The sequence below is a fragment of the Protopterus annectens genome, chromosome 5.part1, assembly GCF_019279795.1.
Source record: "Protopterus annectens isolate FY-2018-M chromosome 5.part1, PAN1.0, whole genome shotgun sequence".
Classification (NCBI taxonomy): Eukaryota; Metazoa; Chordata; order Ceratodontiformes; family Protopteridae; genus Protopterus; species Protopterus annectens.
In genome coordinates this window covers 268,596,147-268,622,361 of record NC_056736.1, presented here as the reverse complement: position 1 = coordinate 268,622,361, position 26,215 = coordinate 268,596,147, and the positions used below count along the sequence as shown (strand labels likewise).

General features: G+C 38.3%; 1 protein-coding gene across 1 annotated transcript in view; it reads right to left on the bottom strand.

Annotated features, from left to right (window-relative positions):
- The window catches only part of LOC122803364 (protein mab-21-like 3), a 425,581-nt gene that overhangs the window by 53,641 nt on the left and 345,725 nt on the right, over nucleotides 1-26,215 (bottom strand). Inside the window, exon 6 of the mRNA XM_044072942.1 lies at nucleotides 19,421-19,615. Within this exon, the coding sequence (XP_043928877.1) occupies nucleotides 19,421-19,615 (195 nt within the window). The remainder of the gene's footprint in view (nucleotides 1-19,420; nucleotides 19,616-26,215) is intronic.

The following is a 26,215-nucleotide window of genomic DNA, read 5'->3' as shown; positions in this document are numbered from 1 at the left end:
TTTATGTGTAAAATCTTAGCGAGATGAACACTTACATTAAAAATTACCTTTAATCTATAAAAACACAGAAAAAAACAATGAGCGCTTTCGGCTATATTAGCTTTCAGCAGATCGTGAATATACTTAAAAATAAAAAACATCCAATCACATTAATTTCTAAAACAATCTAACCAATAAGGAACATTTTCTACGAGCTTAAACATTCATTACTGGATTATCCAATCATGAATTTCATTAAAAACAGTGTACCAATGACTCATATAAGGTGGAGTTTTTTCTGTGTTTTTATAGATTAAAGGTGATTTTTAACATAAGTGTTCACCTCGCTACGTTTTTACAGTTAATAGTAGTCAAGCCGTAGTGTCCTGCCAAAGATTTTGCTTTGTTTTGTCTTTTGTTCCTCAGCAGCTTTAGCAGTGCTAACAGAGTTTTTTCTATTTGTTTGACTGTTTTTCCATATCACTGCACATGGCTGAGAATTTAAATTTAATGAAGGATAAAATGAAGGGTTCCAGTCTTCTTCACTTTTTTAAATGACTTGCTTAATTCTTTTTTGCAACTGAATTAGAATAACACTAGATTGGAAACGTCTATTAACAACACTGATAATTCAAAGGAAATGTACTTTTTGCCATCTTCTGAGAAGTGGAAAACTCAGCCTACAAACTGAAAAGGTTGCAATGGCAGCACTTTCACCTTGAAGCCTGCAATTTTCATAAAGTTATACCATGGGAAATGAGGGTGAAATGCCTACCCACTTATGGCATTATGTTTCCAGATCTGCTTGCCCAATGGCAAGCGATTAATTTGGAGACCAACTATAAATATATGAATTTACTGATTGAATATTTCAACCCAGAAGAAGATAGGGTAGCTACCAGCATTAAGCAAAAAAAGAAGGAATTGGAGAAATTGCACCTGGAAGACTCTTTCTTGCAGAAACTGGAAATGTTACAATTCACTTTGAATATATATGATAATAAGCTCAAGGAACAAAAAACTAAGAAATTAGCTTGAAATTTCTAGGACTTCAAGAAAGGACATATTTTTGAATGGCCAAGGAAAGCATCAAGATTTGTTGGAAGAGATAAACCTCCACACAGAAATAGTTCTTACCATGACCTAGATGAGATTACTATCCAAGGAAGAGCTACAAAAGACAACCCAACTCCTGATATATCGGACAGGCCTAGAGATCATTCCATCAGTCCATCATCAGAAGCTGAGATCTGTGAAGCTGGACCAAGTCATGTCTCTCAGATGCAAGTCAGCCAAAATCATGAGCCTAACATCTCTTCCCTATCAGTCACGAGACCTAAGGAGGGAGTAGTCCATGCAGCCTTTAATCTCCCTTTACAAGTTTTTGTCAAGCAGAAGTTTCATCGGAATTCCACAGCTCGGAGCCAAGAAAGGAAACACAAAAATCTGACCTAGTTTTCAACTTGTCTCGAATAACCCTACCTCCTGAATATATAGCAATACTCTCAAGAGGTCTGAGTTTTATACCTGCCTTAAACTCCAATCTCAAGGAATTTGTAACAGACCTTCGATTATTCTGTAGAAATGTGACTCTCAAATCTATCTTTGGAACCAAAGTTGAATACTCTGGACCGAAGTTCAAAAAACCAAGTGAGTTCACACCTGTAAACCATTCATCAGTTGAAATGTTTCTACGTTTATGTGAATCAGAGATGGCTAAGGTAAGGGAGCAGACACCTTATAAAGGAGGCTTCCATAATATAACTCAAGCTGAGCGAGTTGCTTTAAATGACCTGAGAACAAGAGAAGATTTAGTTGTCAAACCAGAGGACAAAGGAGATGGCATTGTAGTAATGGATTCGGACTGGTATATCAATAAAATTAAACTGATGCTAAATGATGTGACCACTTATAGAAGATTAAATACAAGGGACCTAGAAAAAAATGATTAATAATTTTAACAATTATATCTGTGAATTGCTCATGGAAAGGTGCCTATGCAATGAGCTGTATGACTTGTTTATGGTCTCCAACCCCACTATACCCACCATAAGTTGGCTTCTAAAGATCCTTAAAGATCTTCTTGATCTACCTCTATATCCTATTGTTGCTGGAAGGGGGTGGATCACTGAACCTTTGTCAATATTCATAGAAAATGAACTCAAACAAGTACTACCACAAGCCAAAACAGCACTTAAGGACACTGGCAGCTTCCTGACTGACCTGAAAAGAGTGACATCCAATTTAAGAGATCTACAAGATATACTCCTAGTCACAATGGATATTAATAGCCTGTTCACAGTTATTCCCAATGAGTTTGGCATCAAATCTATTTGCAACTTTTTATACTCCACAGGTGTAAACACAGATCCCCTTTGTCATCTTTTCATATAGGTTTAGGTTCTATGTAGGCTATCTGCCCTAGGGCAATTCTAGCTAAGCCTAGCCAGTGTATGTGGCTTACACCCACCCTAGGATGAGAATACTACCCTTTTTTTTTTAGTTTTTTTATATGCCTGTCTAAGTAGTACACAGAGATGACCCCAGGTAAACCTATGATCATGATCCCCATTGTGATGTCGAGATTTTGAATAGATAGAGAGGGGGCTCTGCTTAACATGGACTGGGATTCTGTTCCAGAGCTGGCACTTGAAAATAATGTTTTTGTATATGGACAAGATCTTTATCTACAAACATGGGGAGTTGCTATGGGCACCCCATGTGCAAACAACTACTATAATCTAGTCCTAGCCCAATGGGAAAAAGAGAAAGTACTATGTGAGCTAAATCCCTGGTATCAACATCTGTTCTATTATGGTCGTTTCTTTGATGACATTTTTATTCTGTGGAAAGGTAATAATGAACAATTGACTTTATTCACAGATTACCTTAATAACACCACTGTTTTTTTGAAATGTAAAGTCAATTATTCAGATCAAAGGATCAATTTTTTGGATGTAAAGATCTTGTTAGATCCTGTAGATGGAGTTCAAACCAGTCTCCACAGAAAAGATACATGGAGAAATCATTATTTGCATAGACAGAGCATGCATCTCAAACATGTCTTCAACAATATCATGGAAAATCAAGTCACTAGAATCTCTCGTTTATGTACCAGTGAACATGATTTTCAAAAAGAGTTCATTGAATTGCATCACAATTTGAAATCAAGAGGATATAAAGATATGGACCTTAAACTGACCACTAATATTAATACCATTAGAACCAAACAAGGTCGGCCATATTTTGACCAACCAGTAGATTCTCCTTTACCATCCAATACCAGGACTGACAACACACATATGAAATGCCTGATGACTTTCAGTAATGATAGTAAACGTGTCGGTGAAACTATTAGGAAATTCTGACCAGTCCTAACAGCAGATGATAAGATCAAAGGTATTGTAGGGGATCATCTCAAATTTTGTTTTAAAAACAGAAAGAATTTAAAACGGCTTATTTGCCAGAAAGATGGTATTATTAAACAAGTTATTTTGAATAGGAAAGGTACTTTTAGATGCCATCAATGCAAAGCATATACTTCTATTGATGGCAGTAATATCTTCCTCCATCCAGTTTCCAACCAACAATATACTTTTAATGTGTATGATAATTGCAACACACAGAATTTAATCTACTTAGCAACCTGTTCCATCTGTAAAGCCTTTTATGTAGGCAAAACTAACCAGCATTTGAAAGATCATTTACGACATCTACGGGACATAAGGAATGGTGATCCCAATAATGCATTATCAGTGCACATTGCTACTTTCCCTAGCCATAGCTTTAAGTTTCAAGTAATGGAATGTATACATCAGACAGCAAGGAAAGGAGATGTAGTGAATCGCACTGAAATCAAGGAAGTTGAATGGATTGTGAGCCTTAGAGCTCATTGCCCTCTGGGTATCAATAATGTGGTTCCACTTAAACCTATATTGAAGGCAAGGAGACTGAGTAGATGTTAATACCAAGGGGGTTTTATTTGCCTTTGCTGAACTTATATGTTGTTGTGTATTTAGTATGCCTGAATTTCCTGGCATAGCTGTATTATGGATTGATCTGCTTTTTATTGTGAAGGCATGCCTTATATTTGATTTAATGTTACCCCTGTCTGTGCTTGGTAAATACTCTCTAGTCAGTTTACTATAGAAAAAATTTCTTCTGGGACTGACTTTGTATTTTAAATCTGTTTAGTAATGTCAAGAGGTTTTTATGTGCTCCTGCTGGCAATATGCCTCTATTGATCAGTTGCTTTTTTATATATAGCTATGCTTTTAGTTATGCTTAACCTTCATGGAAAAGCTGCTTAAGGTTTGATCTGTGTCCTGCTGTTAAAGCATGTTTTATATTTTATGCCTTTCCTGTTTATGGTTGGTAAACTGTCCTTAGTCAATTTCTTTTTTTGGGACTAATTCCGTACTTTACACTTATCTAGCAGTATTAGTAGTAATTGCCGCTGGTATTGTTAGTTTTGCCGGTTTCTTTTTTGAATGTAGTGCTTGACTAGAGGTTATCTGGATTATACTTAATAGAATTTGCACATGGCTGTGTTCCCAATATGCTTAATTCTCTTGGACTATGACTGCTTGACATGTTTTTTGTTATGAAGGCATGTTTTATGCTTGATATAATGTCCTTCCTGTTTGTTAAATAGTGCCAGCTAATTTTGAGAAGATATTCTCTCTTTGTGACTAACTTTGTATTTTGAATTTTACCTATTATTGATGCTGCTAGTCTTATTGCTTTAAATATATTGGAAGGTTAGTTACTTTGAATATACTTGATAGATTATAGTCTTCTTTAGATTAATCATAATCACTGATTATAATGAGTTTTTAGCTTTGCGTTTTATCACAAAAGCTATATTTTACTAATATAGTACATAACCTGTTCGAAAGTTTTCGTTTTGTAATTTTTTTAACTATGTTCTTTGGAGTCAGGTTCTCAACAATTAGCAATCATCATCTAAGGAACCGAGTAACTGGTCATGTGCACTGGTTAATAATCCATAATTGGTAGCTTTTATTTGAAAGACCAATAACAAGCTTCCCTTGGAAGATTTAATTTGCATACGTCATGACAACTGAATATATTATTGTGGCTGTTTATTTTCAGAAGACATTCTTTCTTTATGATTTAACTTCTTACTTTGAATTTTATTTGTCATTGATCCTTAGTTTTAATATACTTGGAATATATTTGATAGGTCATAGTTTTTTTTAGATTAATCATAACCATTGATTACAATGAGTTTTTTAGGTTTGCGCTTTATTGCGGAAGCTATTGTTCTATGTTTACTAGGGCTTTGATTTCACTAAGATAGTAAATAACCTATTTGAAGGTTTTAGTTTTGTAATTTTTTAACTATGTTTTTTTGTATTAGGGAGTTGGACTTTCAACAATTAACAATCTTTATCTAAGGAACCGAGTGATCAGTTATTTGTACTTGTTAACAATTTATGATTGGTAGTTTCTGTTTGAAAGACCAATAACGAGTCTGTTTTGGAAGATCTAATTTGCATATGACATGGCAATTGAATGCATTATTGTTGCTGTCTCAACTCCACTTTATACGAGTCATTGGTACACTGTTTTTAATGAAATTCATGATTGGATAATCCAGTAATGAATGTTTAAGCTAGTAGAAAATGTTCTTTATTGGACTGATTGTTTTAGAAATTAATGTGATTGGATGTTTTTTATTTTTAAGTGGTTTTGATGAACGTATATTCACGATCTGATGAAGGCTAATACAGCCGAAAATGCTCATAATTTTTCTGTCTTTTTATAGATTAAAGGTGATTTTTAACGTGAGTGTTCACCTCGCTAGGTTTTTACAGTTAACAGTAGTCATGCCGTGGTGTCCTGCCAAAGATTTTGCTTTGTTTTGTCTTTTGTCCCTCAGCAGCTTTAGCAGTGCTAACAGTTTTTTCCATAATTAGATTTATAGACAAATTTTACTTCAGAAAATGTATATTAATTAATGGTCATTTTTTTTCTTTCAGTGTCTCAAATTAATAGTATTAATAGTTTAAAACTGTCAGTGTCTCTTATTTCTAGATTTGTCCCTGATTCTGTTGATATGTATCCCTGATGTATTGACGGCCACGCTGTTTTATTTATTTTTATTTATTTATTTATTTATTTTATTTATTTTTGTTTTGGGGGGGGTAACATGCAAGCAGAGTCCAGTTAGGCATTTTTTGAATTTTTGACATGCCAAATCCAAAAGATTCGCCATCACTACACTAAAATAATTCTAGTTATTCAGGCTGTGAAGTAGCCTGGCATCTGTGATAAGTGATTGTCCAGTAGAATGGTTTAAGAAGTTTAAGATACAAAGTTTCCTCTTTGGTGGAACTTATTAAGAGATATGCAACAAAGGTTTTCTCCACTGTCATCACACAAAAAAAAAAAACACTGGTGCCCTTGGTCATAAGCCCAGAAAAATCACTAGATTTCCCCTTTCATCCAGAGTAATTGTGTTGTTTAACACGGATTACAGGTTGCATGTGAATATCTGAGCAGTGAACAGCAGATCTAGTCAAAATGTCACTAAATTTGTAAAAAAGAAGAAAATACCCCAAATCAGAGGCCCCTCAGCCTGCCTATAACACAAGCAATTGACAAGCTGGAAAGGTGGGCTTGACAATCTGATTTCAGACAGGTTAAATTATAAATATGAAAGGTTCAGTAGATACAGCAATGCATTAAATACAGTGTCTGACTAGATTTAGGTGACCAAAAGCATTCTAAGCAAGGATTTCCATTACCCTATATACTGAGCTCAGTGATCACCTCATTAACTGATTATAAATTTAAGTTATCTACAGATGCTGTCCTGTTATTTCAGATTGATCCCCAAATATCCCTTTCTTCCATTTCTGATAGTTATGGTACCCCATTTATTTATTTTTTTATTATTTTTTTTTTAATTCAGAAAAAATATTCTGCTGTTTATGACAGTATTGTGATTAACTGCACGATTTGTGTTCCAAACAGCAGTTTTTATCACAAAAGAAGTTTAAAGCACACATTTTCTGTCTTTTACAACATACTAAGCAGCACTTACAGTTGCCTTTATTTTGATAGATTTGTTTCTGGGGTTTTTTCTGCCTTTGTTATATTTTACATGAAAAAGTTAAAGTTGTTTAAATTCTAGCCTGGTATGGTACCACACACTTCTAATTTACATTCACAGTAGTTAGAGTATTGAGATGTGCTGTAGGATTTCTGTCCCCAAGCTATAATGGCTCATGTTTTTGCCTTTTTGACTAATTTACTGAATTTGCTTGTCTCCTGCATTTCTGTGCTGAGCTGTGCTCAGTGGACCACTACCGTAGGACTCATTCGACAGTGAGCAGTGTGTGCCACAGCTTTTCCCCATGAGTAGCCTCTCCACCCAAACTGACTTCAGTCCTCTAAACTTGTGGACTTTATGAACTACACTGAGGGTAAATAAGTAGGTATAAGCTAAAATACATTGTACCAAGTATAGTAGTCCCCCTAGCCCAAGATAACTAAAGCACCTCCTCACAAGGAAGTAGTCATCCCAAGTACCTACCCCAACAGGTACTGACCTCTCTACCCCCAAAATCAGACTTGTCAAAACCATGGACCAGCAATTTCCCACAATTTCTGTAACCAGTCTGATTCAGATGGGCATCTTGAGATAATGTAGGAATTGTGTCATGGCGTCAGTCAAGCACATATTCCTTAAACAGCACAATGCATAAGTAAGAAATATACATATATATATATATATATATATATATATATATATATATATAATGTCACTGAAGTCCCAAATCTCACACACAGACAGCACAGACACTAGGACTGTCATCAGTTCTCCCCCAAAACACACATTCAAGCAGCCCTCATAAATCACATACTCTGTTATATGCTATAGTTCTAACATTTAAATTGCCGAAACCACAAAGACCTCCGAAATGTAACAAGGGCATTAAGCACCCTCATAAACACTCCAAGTCTGTAAAGCTTACCACCTCACATAGCAGTTGGAGGACATAGACATCTGTGTAGTGACTGAGACTTGGTTTAAACTGGTTAAGAGTGCTCGGGCTGTGCAGGGCTATAATGCCTTTCTCACACTTAGCCCATCTACTAAGCAGGAAGGGAAAAAAGGTGGAGGTGTTTCATCTTCATCCAGAAGAGACTTACATCAAGCTTGGTAAAGGAGTATGATGCCACAGAACTTCATATCCAACTCAGCATCAGCAAAGCAACTTATCATATAGTAGATAGCTCCAGAATGCCCTCTATGACCCAGGGATGCCATACTACCAACTTATATAAACTGAAAACAGAATACAAAGGTATTTAGTTCAGATAAAATCACTTTAGCTAGCAGATGTAGGAACCTCTCTCTGATGTCCTCCCTGTGGCAGGAATAAAGTTGCCTTGTTGAACTTTCAAGAGGCTTATTCAGTTAAGTAGGTAGGTGGACAACTGTTCTTGTTCTAAAATAATACATTCAGCAGGTCAGTTATTTAAATACATTTACAGACAATAGTGGGGGCTTCACTGGAGCTGATGGAAGGAAAATCTGGGAGATGGAAAAACAATGAACTAATCCCAAAGCTTAGAGTTTTTTCCCTTATTTGAATATTCCCGAAAGACCTGTGAGGGTTTACCAGCTCAGCAGCCTGTGGAACCTCATTCTTACTTAAAAGATTTTTATTTTTATCAAACAAAAATGTCAATGTACCATCAGCTACCACTATAGAGCAGTACTTAAAAACCTCAACAGGTCCATCTAATGGAGTGTTTTGTAAAGTGGTTTACAGTTTTATCATTCAAGATGCCTGCTTTTATGAGGTTATCACCAGATTTTATTACCCTGCTTTGTATGACACGTAACACGAAAGGCTCTGTCTGCTTTTGTGGTGTTCATATTCCTTGTTATGAAAACTTTATTGCAGAAGTTTTTCCATTCTGACTTGTCTTTATCAGTGCCTGTATCACATGTAATATGAGAGACTGTACCCACATTTATAGGGCTTACATTTCCTGAAATACATTATGAAAGACTAATTTTTTATTGTTTGGTAAAAAGGATTTCAGTCCCTGCTTATAGATACAAACACTGGAGTACATCCATGATCTCTGCAAATATAAGCACTGTGACTTGTTTCCACTGAAAACTATTTCTCTGGATACATGTATTTTTCAAAAAATGGGAGTCACCTAGTATGGGTCTAAGTGACTACCTCACCTGCATATAAAAAGGAATGTCTTCATCATGAGAAGAATGGGGACTGGTCACATTAATCATGTATATGAGCCTCTTATAAGCAGGCACTGTAATCCTATTTGCCAAACAAGAGAAGATTCGCCTTTCATATTGATTGATTGATTGATTGATTGATTGATTGACCTTTGATTACTGGGAAAGTTTGACTGGGCAGGTGTCCATTTTCAGTGGAGGCCTGAGGAGAAAAGCTCCAAAGTATTACAAAAATATTTGCATCTTGGTCCAGAGATGTTACTGTCCAACTGTTCTCAGCCCTTATCAGACCTATCACTGAGAATAATCCCCTCTTTTGTATGTATCTGTTCAGACATACCCAATAAACAGAGCACCCACAGAGGTTCCTCACAAAGATACACCATTCTTTAAAGGTTCTACATGGAGATGCTTCCTTTCTCTCTCACACGTCACAGTTGTAAATAAAATCATTAGCAGCTGCAGTGTGATGCCTTTCTTTAGTGACACATATCCTAGTTGGGGATCATTAACATAAAGACACCCTTTATGCAGATGATACTATTTTAATTTAGCAGACTCCAGACATAACAGTGCTGCATATGTACGGCTTTGGAAATGTTTTAAATGAATGCAAAACTCAAATCTATGCTCTACTCCAAGTTGTGATCCCCCCCCCCCCCAAGCAGTCATGTCAAAATTCCTCTATAGTTGATACGTCTGTCAGCTTTGCACACTATCTAGGTGGTCATATTACCCAAATTTTGAAAGCAAGTATTTATCAAAGAAGCAGATCTTAACTGAAAAGGGGGTGTCATCTACATATAAGAAAGAAAGGAATGTAATGCAGTATGGTATTATGTGTTATTAATACCTCATTTGCTATGTTATTTCAAACTTAATTCCCCTAAAAACACACATGCAAATGCACAAACACACACACACAGATACAAAAATGCATCTAGACATATACACACACAGACACTTTATTAACATTGGTAGTATAAACCTTTTGATTTTCTTTTTACACCCCAAATGACAGTTTGATTATAATCATCACCCAAAAAAAACAGGTCATTGGACTTAACCTTCCACACTGTTAATATACCTTCAATTACTTCCGTAAACACTGTTATCTCAGCTAGGAGGTTATTACAGTCTCAGGTAGTATAAGGGACTTTTTGTGATCACCTCGACCACAGCAGAACCTTAGGGAGGGTCTGAGAGCAAGTTCATGTTTTCCATAAACTGTATTCTTATTTTCCAGATGCAGATATTCTGGGTCCTCAATGTTTATTCTCCCTCTCTGTCTCTCTCTCTCTGTCTCTCTGTCTCTCTCTCTCTCTCTCTCTCTCTCTCTCTCTGTCTCTCTCTCTCTCTCTCTGTCTCTCTCTCTCTCTCTCTTCTGACCTCAACCATCTTCCTTTTCATTTAACAGCTTAAATTGTAACTGGTTCTCATTTGTAGAAAGACTGAGCTTGCTGAAGCCAAAGCTGATGAGACAAGGGAAATCACTGAAGACACTCCCTTATATGCTGGACCCCTTGGATCATTTTAAAAAATATGAGTGGGAAATATTATTATCTTTATTACTCGAGTTTTTGTGGGGTATATTTTCCCACTGTTTCTAATGAATTTATCTACGAGTGAAAAAAGTAAATGGACATGTTTTACACCCGTATGTAGTTGCATCAGTTTGAAACTTCCAAAATGTTTGGTCACTTTTGGGAAAATGTTTTTCACCCAACCTTGCAAATCCAGGGCCAGTGTTAGCATTTTGAAGGCCCACAACTAATGGCACTTCCAGTCTAAATATCACCCTGTAACTGCTAACCCTCTAAGCAACTTTTTAATTCACGCTGTGAACATTTAGGAGTAGTACTCACAGACTGACCTGTTGCTACAATACATTACAACAGGCCTATGTTACCTTATCTCACAAAGGGACATTCAAAGTAACTGGCATTTAGTTGCAACAATGATGCATTACAACAACTCTATGTACAGGCCTGGACTGCCTGCTGTTTTTCAGCCCCACCCCCACCTCCACCCCACATACACACATACATATCCTCCAGTTCTCCCTTGTCTTTCCCCCCATCGTGGGTTCCACATACCATACACATTACTTTTTTTCTTCCTTTTCTCACATTTTGCCTTAGTGTTCATCTTTTGCAAGAAGCCATAACTTTAAAATGTACTTCAGAGCATCTAGAAAGTTTTTTTTTTGTCTTTTTCACAACCTTTTCTTCCAATGATAGCCTGAGCAGAAATTATGAATAAGGAAAGAAATTCACTGTTGCTGTTCCGCTTTAGTTTTCCTTGCATCCTTTCAACACACCTTTTCTGATCAAGACAGCACAGTAATAGCCATTTAGAAAATAGCTCAGTTAAGCTGGTGCTCCCCGGAAACCATAGGAATTATAGATACTCTTGAATGCATTTGTAGAGCATTTTCCCAACCTTTTAATCCAGTGGTGGCCTAATCAAAATCCTGAGAAAGAAAATAATTTCAGTCTTACTTTTTCTTTTTTTTCAAGGGAGAAATAAGTTGTGCCCAAGGGATGATGTTTAAAGATGATAAAATAGTAGCTCACAATAAACTAACAAGTCAGTTATTGTGAGGATACACAGATCCTGTCTGGGAATACTGCCTGCCTCCCTAACCCCCACCCCCAAATAAAGACAGTCACTGCCTGTGCATCCTCTGCTGTTAGACTGTGATGAAAGCAGAGGTTCAAACTGCCACAGTCATGTATTTCAAGTGACTGCTGAAACACACACATAGCATGGCTCCTCACTCCTCAACCCTAACCCTCAAAAGGCAGCCACCTGTATATGTGCCTGATGTGTGATTGTGAGGAAAATGAAAAAAAATGATTACAGCAATGTATTCCAATTTGTTGCTCCTAGACAGTACACTGCCCTTACACAAGTTATAGTAACCTTTTTTGTATACCTCCGAGGTCCATCAGAAGAGTAAAAGAAACAATGGCCACACTGACCCCAGCCCAAACACAAGCTATTATGACCCCCTGTGCACACCTATAAGGTTTGACTGTAATAAAAATTAAAGAAGTAATAACCACACACCCCCCCCCCCCACATAACCTACAGCAGCTTTCTGTACACACACGTCTGAGCTGGGCTGGTTTTAGAATGAGAATGGTTGAGAGCAGAGGCCATTATCAGCATTATCCTAACAGGGTCCTATCACAGCCCTGTTCAGGTTAGACAGCATAATCAGAAAAACTGATACATTTTTTCTCATTGTTCTCCAACCAGCAACAGCTTTTGTGGGGCCACCACACAGTCAAGGATGATTAAGGGAGCCCTCTGTATGCATTTATAGTCTGAAGAGTAGAAGCCACCAGACTTCTAGAAGATCTAAGTGTCTGAATGTTCTGTGATATATTTTATACCTTACAGATGAAATATAATTACTTGTTAGCTGCATTTTTTTACTGGTACCCAGAAGAATAATGCACATGCCCCGGCATTGTTAGGTGTGTGCACAGAAAAAAATCAGTGATATTTTTACACACACACACACACACACACACACACACACACACACACACACACACACACACACACACACACACACACACACACACACACACACACACACACACAAGCCATAGCATCACTAGTTTTGTGCTTATTTCCGCAAATAGCAATACATTGTGCAACATTGGTACTGCCACACAAGATCAGTGACTGCTGTTTAGCAGTTGTCAAACAACAGCAGCAGGGGTAAGTCACTTTTATTTACCTCATTCAGGAGTAATATATACCTGTCACTCTCCCTGATTTCTCAGACCTTCCCAGATTCTGCTCATATAATTTTTCTCTGTCCTTCATAAAAACTTTGATTTGTTGGTACATCATTCAAGATTATACACAGTCAATAAATCCAGACATCAATGTTTTATACTTCTTATTGTCCAAAAATGCATGTTGATGCAAAAAGTGTTATTCTGTTACCTTTTTAAGTGAATTAGTTATATTTAAAATGTGTTCCTAATTTTGAGCCTTTATTCTGCTATTATTTTTGGCATTGCGCTGAATTCTTCAGCAAAGAAGTTGAGAGTTATAGTATCTGGTGCTCTGCGAGTATTTATAAAACTATCTGAAAGAGAAAAACATGCCTGTAGATCAGAAGCATCAGCCCTTCTTCAAATCCAAAGTTTTCACCGAGATCAGTTATTGTGGGCTGCTGATCTCTCTACTGTTTATCTTTTTCATCTTCATTATCAGCTTTATCCTAACAGGGTCACATCACAGCCCTGTTCAGGTTAAAGAGTGTAATTAATACATTTTTTTTCACCTCATTTGTCCCAGCCAGCAAGAACTTTTGTGGGGCCTACCTAAAGCTGGCTATGTTGTTAGTTTTAGTGGAGAGAATGTCTACCAGCAGTATTTAACTAAGCCAGGAGCACTATATCAGCGGTAAAATATTTAATGGAATTGTGAAGCCTGTTTCTTGATAAAACACTGTTACTATAACTAGAGATATCTTTGAATTTTAAAGAAGAAATAAATACCAGTTATTACCCACCTGGTTTTATTAAGTATACAAGATTCCTGTACTAGCTTTTGGTGATTTGACAAACTTGCTACAAAATATCAAGATGAGATAACTTGGTCTGGTTGTGGGTCCCCTGCGACAGCAGGGTTTGCTGGTGCCTAAAGCCAGCTATGCAAATACCATCTCAAACAGTTTTACTCTCATGTTTGAAATCCACCACAATTTTACCTATCTTGAAACATAAATTACTTATCAAGTACCTAAGGGTAAAATGGAAATATATAACATTTCTAGAAATCAAATTATCCAGCTTATTGACAATTAGGAGCACAAATAATTGATAAATAATACCATATGCTAGCAATGCCACAGTGTGGAATAAACACACTTCCATTGCTGGAATCTCACTGGCTTAAATTAAAAAGAAGAACCTGGGATTCCCTGCATCCCTGATACTAGTGTGCACACCACTCCCATAACACTGCACCCTGAATACTGTTCTCCCCTTCTGAGTTGGTGCTAGAATCATATCTTCAATCATATCCATGGCATCAACATAAACAGTGAAAAGAGACTGCAGTTCCCATAACACTGCACTGTGAATACTGTTTTCCCCTTCTGAGCTGGTGCTAAAATTGTATCTTCAATCATACCTGCAGTATCAACATAAACAGTGAAGAGAGACTGTAGTGTATGTTCTATTCTAATTTCCTCCACTCTCTAGTAAAACATCAGAAACCATAGCCCTAGGGGTGCAGACTAGATGGGACACTATAGAACTGGTTGCCTTTCTTCCCAAAGCCTGTAAGACTCAGTTGTAATACCTGCAGTGCTTAGACTAACTTAAGCTTCACTTAACTGTATCTATGAAAACTAAACAATTTATCTTTGTATGAGCACTAACCTGGGACATGCTTGATTAACTGTGTCACCCAGTTTTACAGATTGTTTTTGTCTGCTTACTGGATGGCCATCCTAGTGGTTTCAACCCACTCGGGCTCACTCCGCTCCACTACCCTACCCACAATTCCCACACACCCCAGTACACTTACATTTAAACTTAGCTAACCACACTTCTATCTATTAACCAATTAGCAACCATTCCAACTGCAACTCTCACCTAACCTCTACTTTACTATATAATACCCCACTACTCTGTAAACAATTTTAATCTCTACCACTCATTAATCAACACAATAGTAAACAAAGATACTACATAACTCAATAACCACACCTCCCCCAATATGCTAGCCTTATACTCCATTCTCCTGATTTTACTCACAATCACTGCCCATTGCACTTGATATCATACCTTCCTTAATCATCCATTCACCACTTACAATACCCCATTCCCATACCCTAAACAAAATATTCATAATTCCATACTAATATCACCATCCATTTTCAACATCACTGCCTTCAATCAAATTGCACACCTTATTCTCTTTCTTAAACCTTCCCTACCCATTTCCATCAAACGTGATACATTAATTACAAAATTACTAAAATGTATTACACACATAGCAAGTCAACTAACACTTTGAGGGGACATGCACCCAAACCCTGGACACAATACAAATAAAACACACTCAAACACCCAAGCCACAGCTCAACCACAACATTTCTTCAAAACCCCCAGAAAAAGAGCTGACCTTCTAATACTCAACATCAACATTAGAAGTATAATAAACAAGTCATATGAATTACACGTAACCACAGCTCTTTACTCACCAGACATTGCCATAAAAACAGAAACCTGGCTAAAACCTCACATTACCAACAATGAAATCATATGACCAGAATATAATATCATTAGGATGGACAGGGAAAAGAAAAAGGAGATGGAATAGCAAATCTGTTCAAAAACAACCTCAACTTATTTCCCACTAACCTAAGTACACCAGACTTTAACAATGCAGAAATAGTGTTTTCAAAACTTATAATTAATCCTAGAAAACATGAAAATGTAATAGGAACCTACATTCCCCCAGGCAACATCCTCAACACAGTTGAACAAATTCTACAGTGGACATTGCACACACTGCCACAGGAAACCATCATATTAGGTGATCTCAGTATAGATTGGAATACATGTGATTCCCCCAGACCGACCAACCATATAAAGCTTCATGGCTTTTCTCAGTTAATTAAATCTTCTACCAGAATGGACAAATCATCTAAGAGGCAGTCTATCCTATATTGGACTCTAACTAATAAATATTCACCCTCTTTTTTCTTCACCCTCCTTACTCTGTGGTTGTCTTCCAGACACACTTAGTGACCACTATCCAACCTAGCTACACAGACAGCACATAAACCCAACTAAACTCAATATCTAGCAATAAAAGAAATGTCTCCCCTACTGACTTTATAGCCATCCTAAAACACTGTAACTGGTCACCTCTCAAATACCTACCTCTAGAGGAAGCAATACAGCTCTTCAATACAATGTTCCTTAACATATTGGATAATCTTTCCCCCTCCGAGGACTATAAGAATAAAAGCCAACTATGCCCCCAGGTTAACCAACGAAACAAGATCATTACTAAAAATAAGAGATAAAGCTTGGGACAAATGGAACACCAATAAAACCCCAATAAACAAACAAACAGGCTTACCAGGAACTATGTAAGAAAGCCAAAAAACAAATTAGACAGGACAAAATTAACCATTACACCACCAGCCAAACTAAACGCCAAAAAGATCAACAAAAATTCTGCTCTGCAATAAAAAGAAAATTATACAACCGGACTAAACTAACATGCCTTCCCCATCAACTAATAGCACAAAAGAAAGTATAGAAACACAATTCAATAAATACTTCACTGAATCCATCTTGACCATTACAAAGAACAACAGCTCTACACCCATTCCACCCATCTTAAAAACTACTCCAGATAATAAAACCTTTTCCTTACAACCTGTCCCCTTTGAAACTATAAAAAATATCTAAAAAAAACTTAAACCAACAACACTAGCAGCTGATCTGACCTGCCAAATATCTAAAAGTTGTTGCTGGCGCCATTCCCCACCCTATCTCCATCCTCATTAATCGTTCCATCTCAGAACAAAAAGTCCAATCCATTGGAAAATAGCTCACATTATCCCATTACATAAAGGAGGTAATTCAACAGAGCTATCCATCTACCATCCCATTGCAATCGTATACCCCTATACAAAATCCTAGAAAAATATATTCACTCTCAACTATCCCAGTATCTCTTAACCAGCAATCTTCTTTTTAATACTCAGCATGGTTTTTGACCGAAACATAGCACTACCACTGCTTTGATGACTTTTAGTAACACAGTAAATCACCTTAGAAATGAAGGCAAACTAGTTTCATCCTTATTCCTTGGCCTACCTAAGGCTTTCAGTACTGTTTCTCATAACAAACCTCTAACAATTCTTTCAAATCTTAACCTTAGCTACACTGCCATAACTTGGTTCCAAGACTACCTAGTTGGGCAATCAGTTATATGGCAGCAAAACCTCTCCCCTCTCTTGCCAGTCACTCTAGGAGTTCCGCAGGGTTCCATCCTGTGCCTTCTCATCTTCACTCTCCATTCCACCACCTCACATGCATCTCTGGTCCAATACACAGATGAGTCTACCCTAATTTGCACTGCCTCCAAACTCCAAAATTTACAACATATCACCCAACAGTACAGACATTCCTAGAGGTTGAATCATAACTATTTAATGCTCAACTTATTCTTAATCCCAATAAAACTAAATCTATGCTATTGCACGCCACAAGATCCAATGACCCTACCTTATCCTTTACTATAGCATCAACAAATAACAGAATCATTTCCCCAGTATCCCATGCCAAGCTTCTTGGCATAATAATAGATTCCAACTTGAAATTCAACATGCACATATCCCACAAAATAAAAAAAATCCAAAAAAATGGGATCACTATATAGACACAAAAAAATTCCTTACAAAAAGCATAAAAGCCACAGTTGCTAGAACTCACCTAATCTCTTCACTTCTCTATGCTTCACCATTCTTATCAACATCAAGAAATCAGACTTAAGCAAACTTGACACCCGTTACAATAAAACTGCACAGTTTGCTTCAGATTCAGCATTTATATCCCATCATTGCACAGGTTTTAGAAAACTCTCCTGGTTAGACTTACCCAACCTACTAGTCTACAACCAACTTTCCATGACCAACCAACTGCTGTATCATCCGGAAAAAACACCTGCACTCCTAAACCTCCCCCACCCATACGCTGCCATTTGTGTCCTTCGTTCTAATGACAAATGCCCGTTAAATATTACAAAAGCTAACAACTCTGCTGGTGAAGCTCTCTCTTCTAACTGCATAGGTAAACTTTGGAATTCTCTCCCAATAAATATAAAAATAACCACAAATACTACACAATTCAAACAGATTTTTAAAGCACACTTACAAAAACTGGATATACCCTTGCTCTAACCCAACTTAACCAAAATAGCCATTAACCTATCAAGCCCCATGATCTGGTACAGATCATTTCAAAACACCTAATACCTCGGTACTGCTACCATGACTGTATTCCATCATACTCCTGCCTAAGATAAATTTCTTTCCTTTCTACACAAAACTCTGTTATTGCTTTCTGTTTTCTGTATAACATGCACTGTAAAGCACAGTCACTGCAAAATGTTGAACTGAAAGGTTATATTGTAATATTTTGTTTTACTGTATATTGTGATTTTTTTGTCTTAACTCTTTGTATCTAAAGAAAGTGTTTGTTCTACTGCATAACAAAGATTGTTATATCACTGTAAATTTCAGTCTAATTTATGTGGAGCTTTTCTCCCTGGGCCTCCACTGAAAAAGGGCACGTTGTCCAGTCAGGCTTTCCTGGTAAGCAAATGTAAAATAAATAATAAAATAAAATAAACAAGGCCATTCCCACATTTTCTGAGCTATCTGTGCCCCTGCAAGTAGTTCAGAAAACAAAATACTTCTAAATTAGTGAGAAGGATTTTAGCCGCTCATTTCTCACAGCACAGTGCAGGTGCACACTTTTTATTTTGTTACCCATGTATCATATGGATAAAAGTGCTCCTTGCTCAGAGTCATTTGCTAATGGAAATTGAGAGAAACAAAATCAGCACTATAGGAAGACCTTTACTGACAGAAGAAGAGAATCAAATACTGTCTTTGATGCTGCAATGTAAACATCAGATGGCTTTGGGTTCTATTCCTACTCAGGTCAATGGATTCTTTTTTTCCATCACTGCAGTGTATTATGAGGAGGTAATGCACTTCTGTGTGTGCTTTTCTTTAAATGAGATGCTAGACCAAGGACCAGTCTGCTGGAACAGGTGGGAAATTACACTGGCTGAAAATATCCCACATGCAGGATTCTGCCCCACTTGCTCCCTAATTTTACATAACAATTCTCAGGTTGCAGCACCTTAGAGCTTGTTATTTGTAGCTGTAGGGTGGTAAGGCTCACAACTTTTATTGCCACAGCCTGCAAAACATCACTATTAAAAGGGGGGGGGGGGTTAAATGGCGAATCACTGGGATATTGGGTTTAATATATGCCATATTGATCTATTCAGATTTGACTTTCAACAGTACTCCTAGAACACTGCTTTAGTACCACCCCCTCAATTATCTTATTGCTTATGCTCAATTTAGTTTCATAAAACAATAATAACACTAAGTATTACCTGCAGATGGTAAGAAGTAATGACTGGTCTACTTGAAGGGCACCAGACATCTTCCTTCAGCTGTCTTAGAACTCGAAAGCACTTCAGCCTACAGCCACCATCTTCATCGATTCCCTGTAGAAGCACACGCTCAGATCTTGTAAAGGAGAGCTGCCAGTGATAATTGGACTGGGCAGTAAGGTTAAATCCAAAGGACTAAGATGTAACAAACAAGAAATTAAAATACATTCCATGAATTTCTCTGATGAAACATACTTTTCAAAATTTTACAGTATTCTGAAATCTGATCACTTTCAGATTTTCAAAGGTCTAGGCCAATAACTATTATACAACAAAGCAAACTATAAATACAATGAATGCATCCATGATCTGCTATGAAAAGAACAGCAGTAGGCTAGATGTTTCCATAGATATATTTGATGAAAACTACACTGAGATTGCTTAAACATATAACATTTGTTTTATTTGTCAAAACACTGGTAGACAACAAAATTCTGTAAAACATTTGTGACAACATATTTTAAAAATATATAAATATGGCTCAAGTTAATTTATCCTGGTCCTCTCTGTTTTACAGATATGGGCAAGTTTTACAAAACCTGGGTTTATCATACAGCTTTGCAGCATAGGAGTTTAGTTTTATCATGTATCATGTCATGGGCAGCACTATGGCTCAATGATAAGATACGAGTCCAATAACACCTGCGTTGTTGGTTCAGTCCTGATCTCCACACACTGCCTAGGAGAAGTTTACATGATCTTCCTCTGCCAGCATAGGTTTATTCTAGATACCTCCCCAAAACATGCTAGCTGCTCTGTGATGTCCATATATATCGCATTTCCCTTGTAGCATGGGTCATGACTGAAAGGGGCTTGTGATACCAGTTCACGTAACCAGTTAACAAATAAATAAAAATAAACCATTTAGTATTATTATTACTTGACACATTTTACAGTCATAAGCACAGCTGTGATAGCTGCCACATGCTGCAATATTTCCTGGGAGTGTGAACAGTCATGGTAATCCTGAGCAGTTGCTGCAAGGAGTACAGAGCCTTTAATATTAACAGAGACTGCATATATTCAGACATTTCCAGCATGCAGGGAAATCATATTATCAAAAAATGCTCCATAATTTAAATGTCTTTGTCCCGGTGCCTGGCAAGTTTGCATTATTATTTATATGCATACAAGGTACCCACAAACAAAAGGAGTGATAACAAGACATGACTGCTGCTGTGAACCCACTGGATATTCATACACATGAAGGAACGTGCATGGGGACTGGATATGGAAACATGTATGAGAACACATTGTAGTATCTGTATGGCACTGGATATACACTACACACATGCACATGAGTAATGAAGTGCACTGTGGTTTCAGTATGGCACAAGATATGCACACATAAAAAAGTGCACAGTAGAATCGGTATGCCGCAGGATATGCACACACATCAGGAAGTGCACAGTAGGATCAGTATGGCACAGAATATGCACACATGAGGAAACGTACAGTAGTATCAGTATGGCACTGGGTATTGACATACATAAGGAAGTGTACAGTAGAATCAGAATGGGATTGGGTAAGCACACACATAAGGAAGTACACAGTATTTTTGGTATGACATTGGGTATTCACATACATAAGGAAGTGCATAGTAGGAAAAGTATGGCACAGTATATGCACACACATATGGAAGTATACAGTAATATCAGTATTTTACAGGATATGCAAACACATCAGGAAATGTACAGTAGTATCAGAAAGGCACTGGGTATGCAGACATAAGGAAAGGAACACTAGGATCAGTATAGAACAGGATATGCAAACACATAATGAACTGCACAATAGGATCAGTTTGGCACTGGGTATGCACACACATAAGGAAGTACACAGTAGGATCAGTAGAACACAGAGTATGCACACACATAAGATAGGGAACACTAGGATCAGTATGGTACAGGATATGCAAACACATAATGAACTGCACCATGGTATTAGTATAGCACTGGGTATTGACACACATAAGTAAGTGCACAGTAGGATCAATATGGCACAGGATATGCACACATGAGGACAAGAACATTAGTAGCACTATGGTATTGGGTAAGCACACACAAGATAGTGCACAGTATTTTCAGTATGACATTGATATGCACATACATAAGGAAGTGCACAGTAGTAAAAGTATGGCACAAGATATGCACACTCATACAGAACGTAACAGCTACAAACAAATGCAATCTGAGGGTCATGCCGCTCAATGCTAGAAGTCTAAATCTCAAAATGCACTCATTCGAAGCACTCCTTAAAATGGAGAACATCGACATTTGTGCTGTAACAGAGACCTGGTTCAAGGAAGCAGAAAGCACCCCTGCACTATCAGGCTATAACTCATTCCACACCTTTCGGCCTCAGAACTTGGACCAAGGCTCCAAAGGTGGTGGTGTTTCCATATTCATAAAGGATGTGCACACCTCCAGACTGGTAGCCCAACATAATGCATCAGAGATACTTCAGGTGCAGCTAAAATTGAGTACAACAGAGATTCAGGTCATAGCCTGTTATAGGTCCCCAACCATGTCCCAAGACACTCCATGTTCCTAATCATCCTGGAGAGTATTAGGGTCAACCTAACACACTCATACTGGGCAACTTCAACTACCCTTCCATTAAATGGGAAAACTACTCATGTACCAATGCACCTGTCCAACGTTTCCTGGAATTCATTAATTCCCATGCCCTGGACCAGCTTGTTCTTACTCCCACTAGAGGTAGCAACATCCTTGACCTCGTCATTACTAACATGGACGACTGTTGCTCTACACCAATAGTCAGCTCTTCCCTAGTTAGATCTGACCATAAACTAATCACCTTGGAAATCCACATTCCCTTCCACCCCACCCCACCCCACCCTGGCAAATGTAACCACCATGAAAAACTACTCTAAAGCTAACTTTGGGCTTCTAAGAACAAAGGTGGCTAACTTCACGGTATCCATGCAAATGGAGAATAGTTGCATGACTGCTGAATCATACACCAATGCACTGTATGAACACGTACACAAATGCATGGATCACGCCATACCCAATAGAACTAAGATGTTATCCTCCAAAAAAAGGAAGCCAATCTGGTGGTCCCCTGCTATAAACAAACTCTACAACAGAAGGAGGAAACTGATGTGGAATAAGGTTAAGTACCAAATCTGGAAAAACTCCCTTATCAGCCTCAACAAAAGGTTGAGATCCCTCATCAAATCCTCCAAAGCTAGCTATGAAAACAGAATTGCAGCAGTTAGTAAAGACAACCACAAAGCCTTCTATAGTTATGTAAAGAATCTCCACGGCAACACCCAGATTTGATCTGAGCAACTGCACAATGGTACCTCCTATACCGAGCCAACAGATATTGTCAATATACTGGCCGACAGATTCAGTGCCAACTTTTTCTCTCTCACTCCCCCAAAGGACCAATCACAATACTAGTAGATTGCCAGGCACCAGTATTACTGCTGCACAGGTTAAAGCAGCACTGTCCAAGGCCAAGAATACAGCTTCCATGGGACCTGACAATATCCCTGGCTGTGTTCTATATGAACTACAGAGTGAACTGGCACCTCACCTGTGTGCTCTGTTTAATCACAGCCTCACCTCAGGCTTTGTCCCTACCAAATGGCACACTGCTACTGTCGTCCCTCTCCACAAAGGAGGAGCGACTACTGACCCTGGGAACTATTGCCACATTAGCCTGACAAGCTATGGAACACATCCTCATGGACCTAATAAACAAGGATATAAGGAATCTCCAAACTCTGGATCCCACACAGTTTGGTTTTGCGAAGGGTAGATCATGCCTGCTCAACTTGGTTGACTTCTTTGAGTCAGTCACCAGAGTTGTGGATGAAGGTAAGGTGGTTCATACAGCCTACCTTGATCTGGCCAAGGCCTTTGATATCATTCCCTACTCAGGAATCATAGAAAAACACACTAAGCTAGGTATTAACCCCCTATATCCCTAGGTGGGTTGCAAACTGGCTCACAGATAAAATCGACAGTGTGAAAGTAGCTGACTCCAAGTCAGACTACTGACCAGTCATGAGTGAAGTCCCACAGGGATCGGTCCTGGGTCCTCTCCTGTTTGGTCTCTGCTTCTCAGCAGTCCAGTCCAACAAGAAGGGATTCTATCTGACAAAGTTCTCAGGTGATTGCAATTTGGGAGCCATTATTAACTCCCCAAGTGATGTTGACATCCTACAGAAAGGCCACACTGAGACCAACGACTGGTGTCAGAACCATGGCCTTAAGCTCAATGCCAAAAAATGTGTCGTCATCCCTTTTGGGAAAAATTCAGTTCCCATAAACTACCACATCGATGGTAGTCCACTGAACATAGAAGGCATTATAAGAGATCTGGGAACACAGGTTGACAACAACCTTTCTTTCGACCATGACACTGCCACTGTGGTCAGAAAATCCTTCTATGTGTCACATCTCATTACTAAGGGTTTTGCATCCAGGAAGAAAGAGGTCATTGTCTTCCTCTACTCTTCCCTCATTAGGCCAATCATTGAATACAATGCTCCATTTGGCATGTACCGCACTAGACACCTGCAACAACTGGAAAGGCCGCAAAAGTACCTCACAATGAGGATCCTAGGCCTTAAACACTTGTCCTATATGGACAGACTCAAAAAAAAACTCTAATTATTCTCTGTATCATAACGCCTACTTAGAGGCGATCTCTGCTTGATGCGGTACTGGATATGCACACACATCAGGAAGTGCATAGTAGGATCAGTATGCACACACATAATGAAGGGGCCACTAGGATCAGTATGGTACATGATATGCAGACACATAATGAACTGCACAGTAGGATCAGTTTAGCACTGGGTATGCACACATAAGAAGGGGAACACTAGGATCAGTATAGAACAGGATATGCAAAGACATAATGAACTGCACAGTAGGATCAGTTTTGCACTGGATATGCAGACATAAGGAAGGGAACATCAGGGTCAGTATAGAACAGAATATGCAAACACATAATGAACTGCACAGTAGGATCAGTTTGGCACTGGCTATGCACACATAAGGAAGTGCACAGTAGAATTGGTATGCCACAGGATATGCACACACATCAGGAAGTGCACAGTAGGATCAGTATGGCACAGAATATGCACACGAGGAAAGGTACAGTAGTATCAGTATGGCACTGGGTATTGACATACATAAGGAAGTGTACAGTAGCATCAGAATGGGACTGGGTAAGCACACACATAAGGAAGTACACAGTATTTATGGTATGACATTGGGTATTCACATACATAAGGAAGTGCATAGTAGGAAAAGTATGGCACAGTATATGCACACACATATGGAAGTATACAGTAATATCAGTATTTTACAGGATATGCAAACACATCAGGAAATGTACAGTAGTATCAGTGCAGTACTAGATATGCACACTCATCAGGAAGTGTATAGTAGGATCAGTAAGCACACACATAAGGAAGGGGCCACTGGGATCAGTATGGTACATAATATCCAAACACATAATGAACTGCACAGTAGGATCAGTATGGCACTGGCTATGTAGACATAAGGAAAGGAACACTAGGATCAGTATAGAACAGGATATACAAACACATAAAGAACTGCACAGTAGGATCAGTTTGGCACTGGGTATGCACACACATAAGGAAGTACACAGCAGTATGAGCATGGTACTGGATATACACACACATAAGAAAGAGAACAGCATGGTACAGGATATGCACACACATAATGAACTGCAAAGTAGCATTAGCACGGCACTGGGTATGCCCACACATAAAGAAGTGCACAGTTGGATCAGTTTGGCACAGGATATCACACACACACAGCACATTACACAGTAAGATCAGTATAGTCCAGGATATGAACAAATAAGTAAGCATACAGTACTATTTGTGTGTTCTGGATATGCACATACATAAGGAAGTACACAACAGTATCAGTGTGGTACTGGATATGCACACACATCAGGAAGTGCACAGTAGGATCAGTAGAACACAGAGTATGCACACACATAAGAAAGGGAACACTAGGATCAGTATGGTACAGGATATGGAAACACATAATGAACTGCACCATGGTATTAGTATGGCACTGGGTATTGACACACATAAGGAAGTGTGCAGGAGCATCAGAATGACATTGGGTATGCACATACATAAGGAAGTGCACAGTAGTATCAATATGGCACTGGGTATGCACACATGAGGAAGCAGACAGTAGTATCATTATGGTGCAGGACATGCACACACATAATGAACTGCACAGTAGTATTAGCATGGCACTGGGTATGCACATACATAATGAAATGCACAGTAGTATTAGCATGGCACTGGGTATGCACATACATAATGAAATCCACAGTAGTATTAGCATGGCACTGGGTATGCCCACACATAAAGAAGTGCACAGTAGTATCAGTTTGGCACTGGTTATGCACACACATCTGGAAATGTACAGTGGTATCGGTGTGGCACTGGGTTTTCATACACATTAGGAAATGTACAGTAGTACCAGTGTGACACTGGGTATGCACACATATAAGGAAGTACACAGTAGTACCAGTGTGGCACTAGATATTCAAACACATAAGGAAGTGCACAGTAGTATCAGTACGGTACTGGATATGCACAGACACATAAGGAAGTGCACAGTAGTATCAGTGTGACACTGGGTATGCACACATATAAGGAAGTGCACAGTAGTATCAGTGTGGCACTGGGTATTCACACTGTCA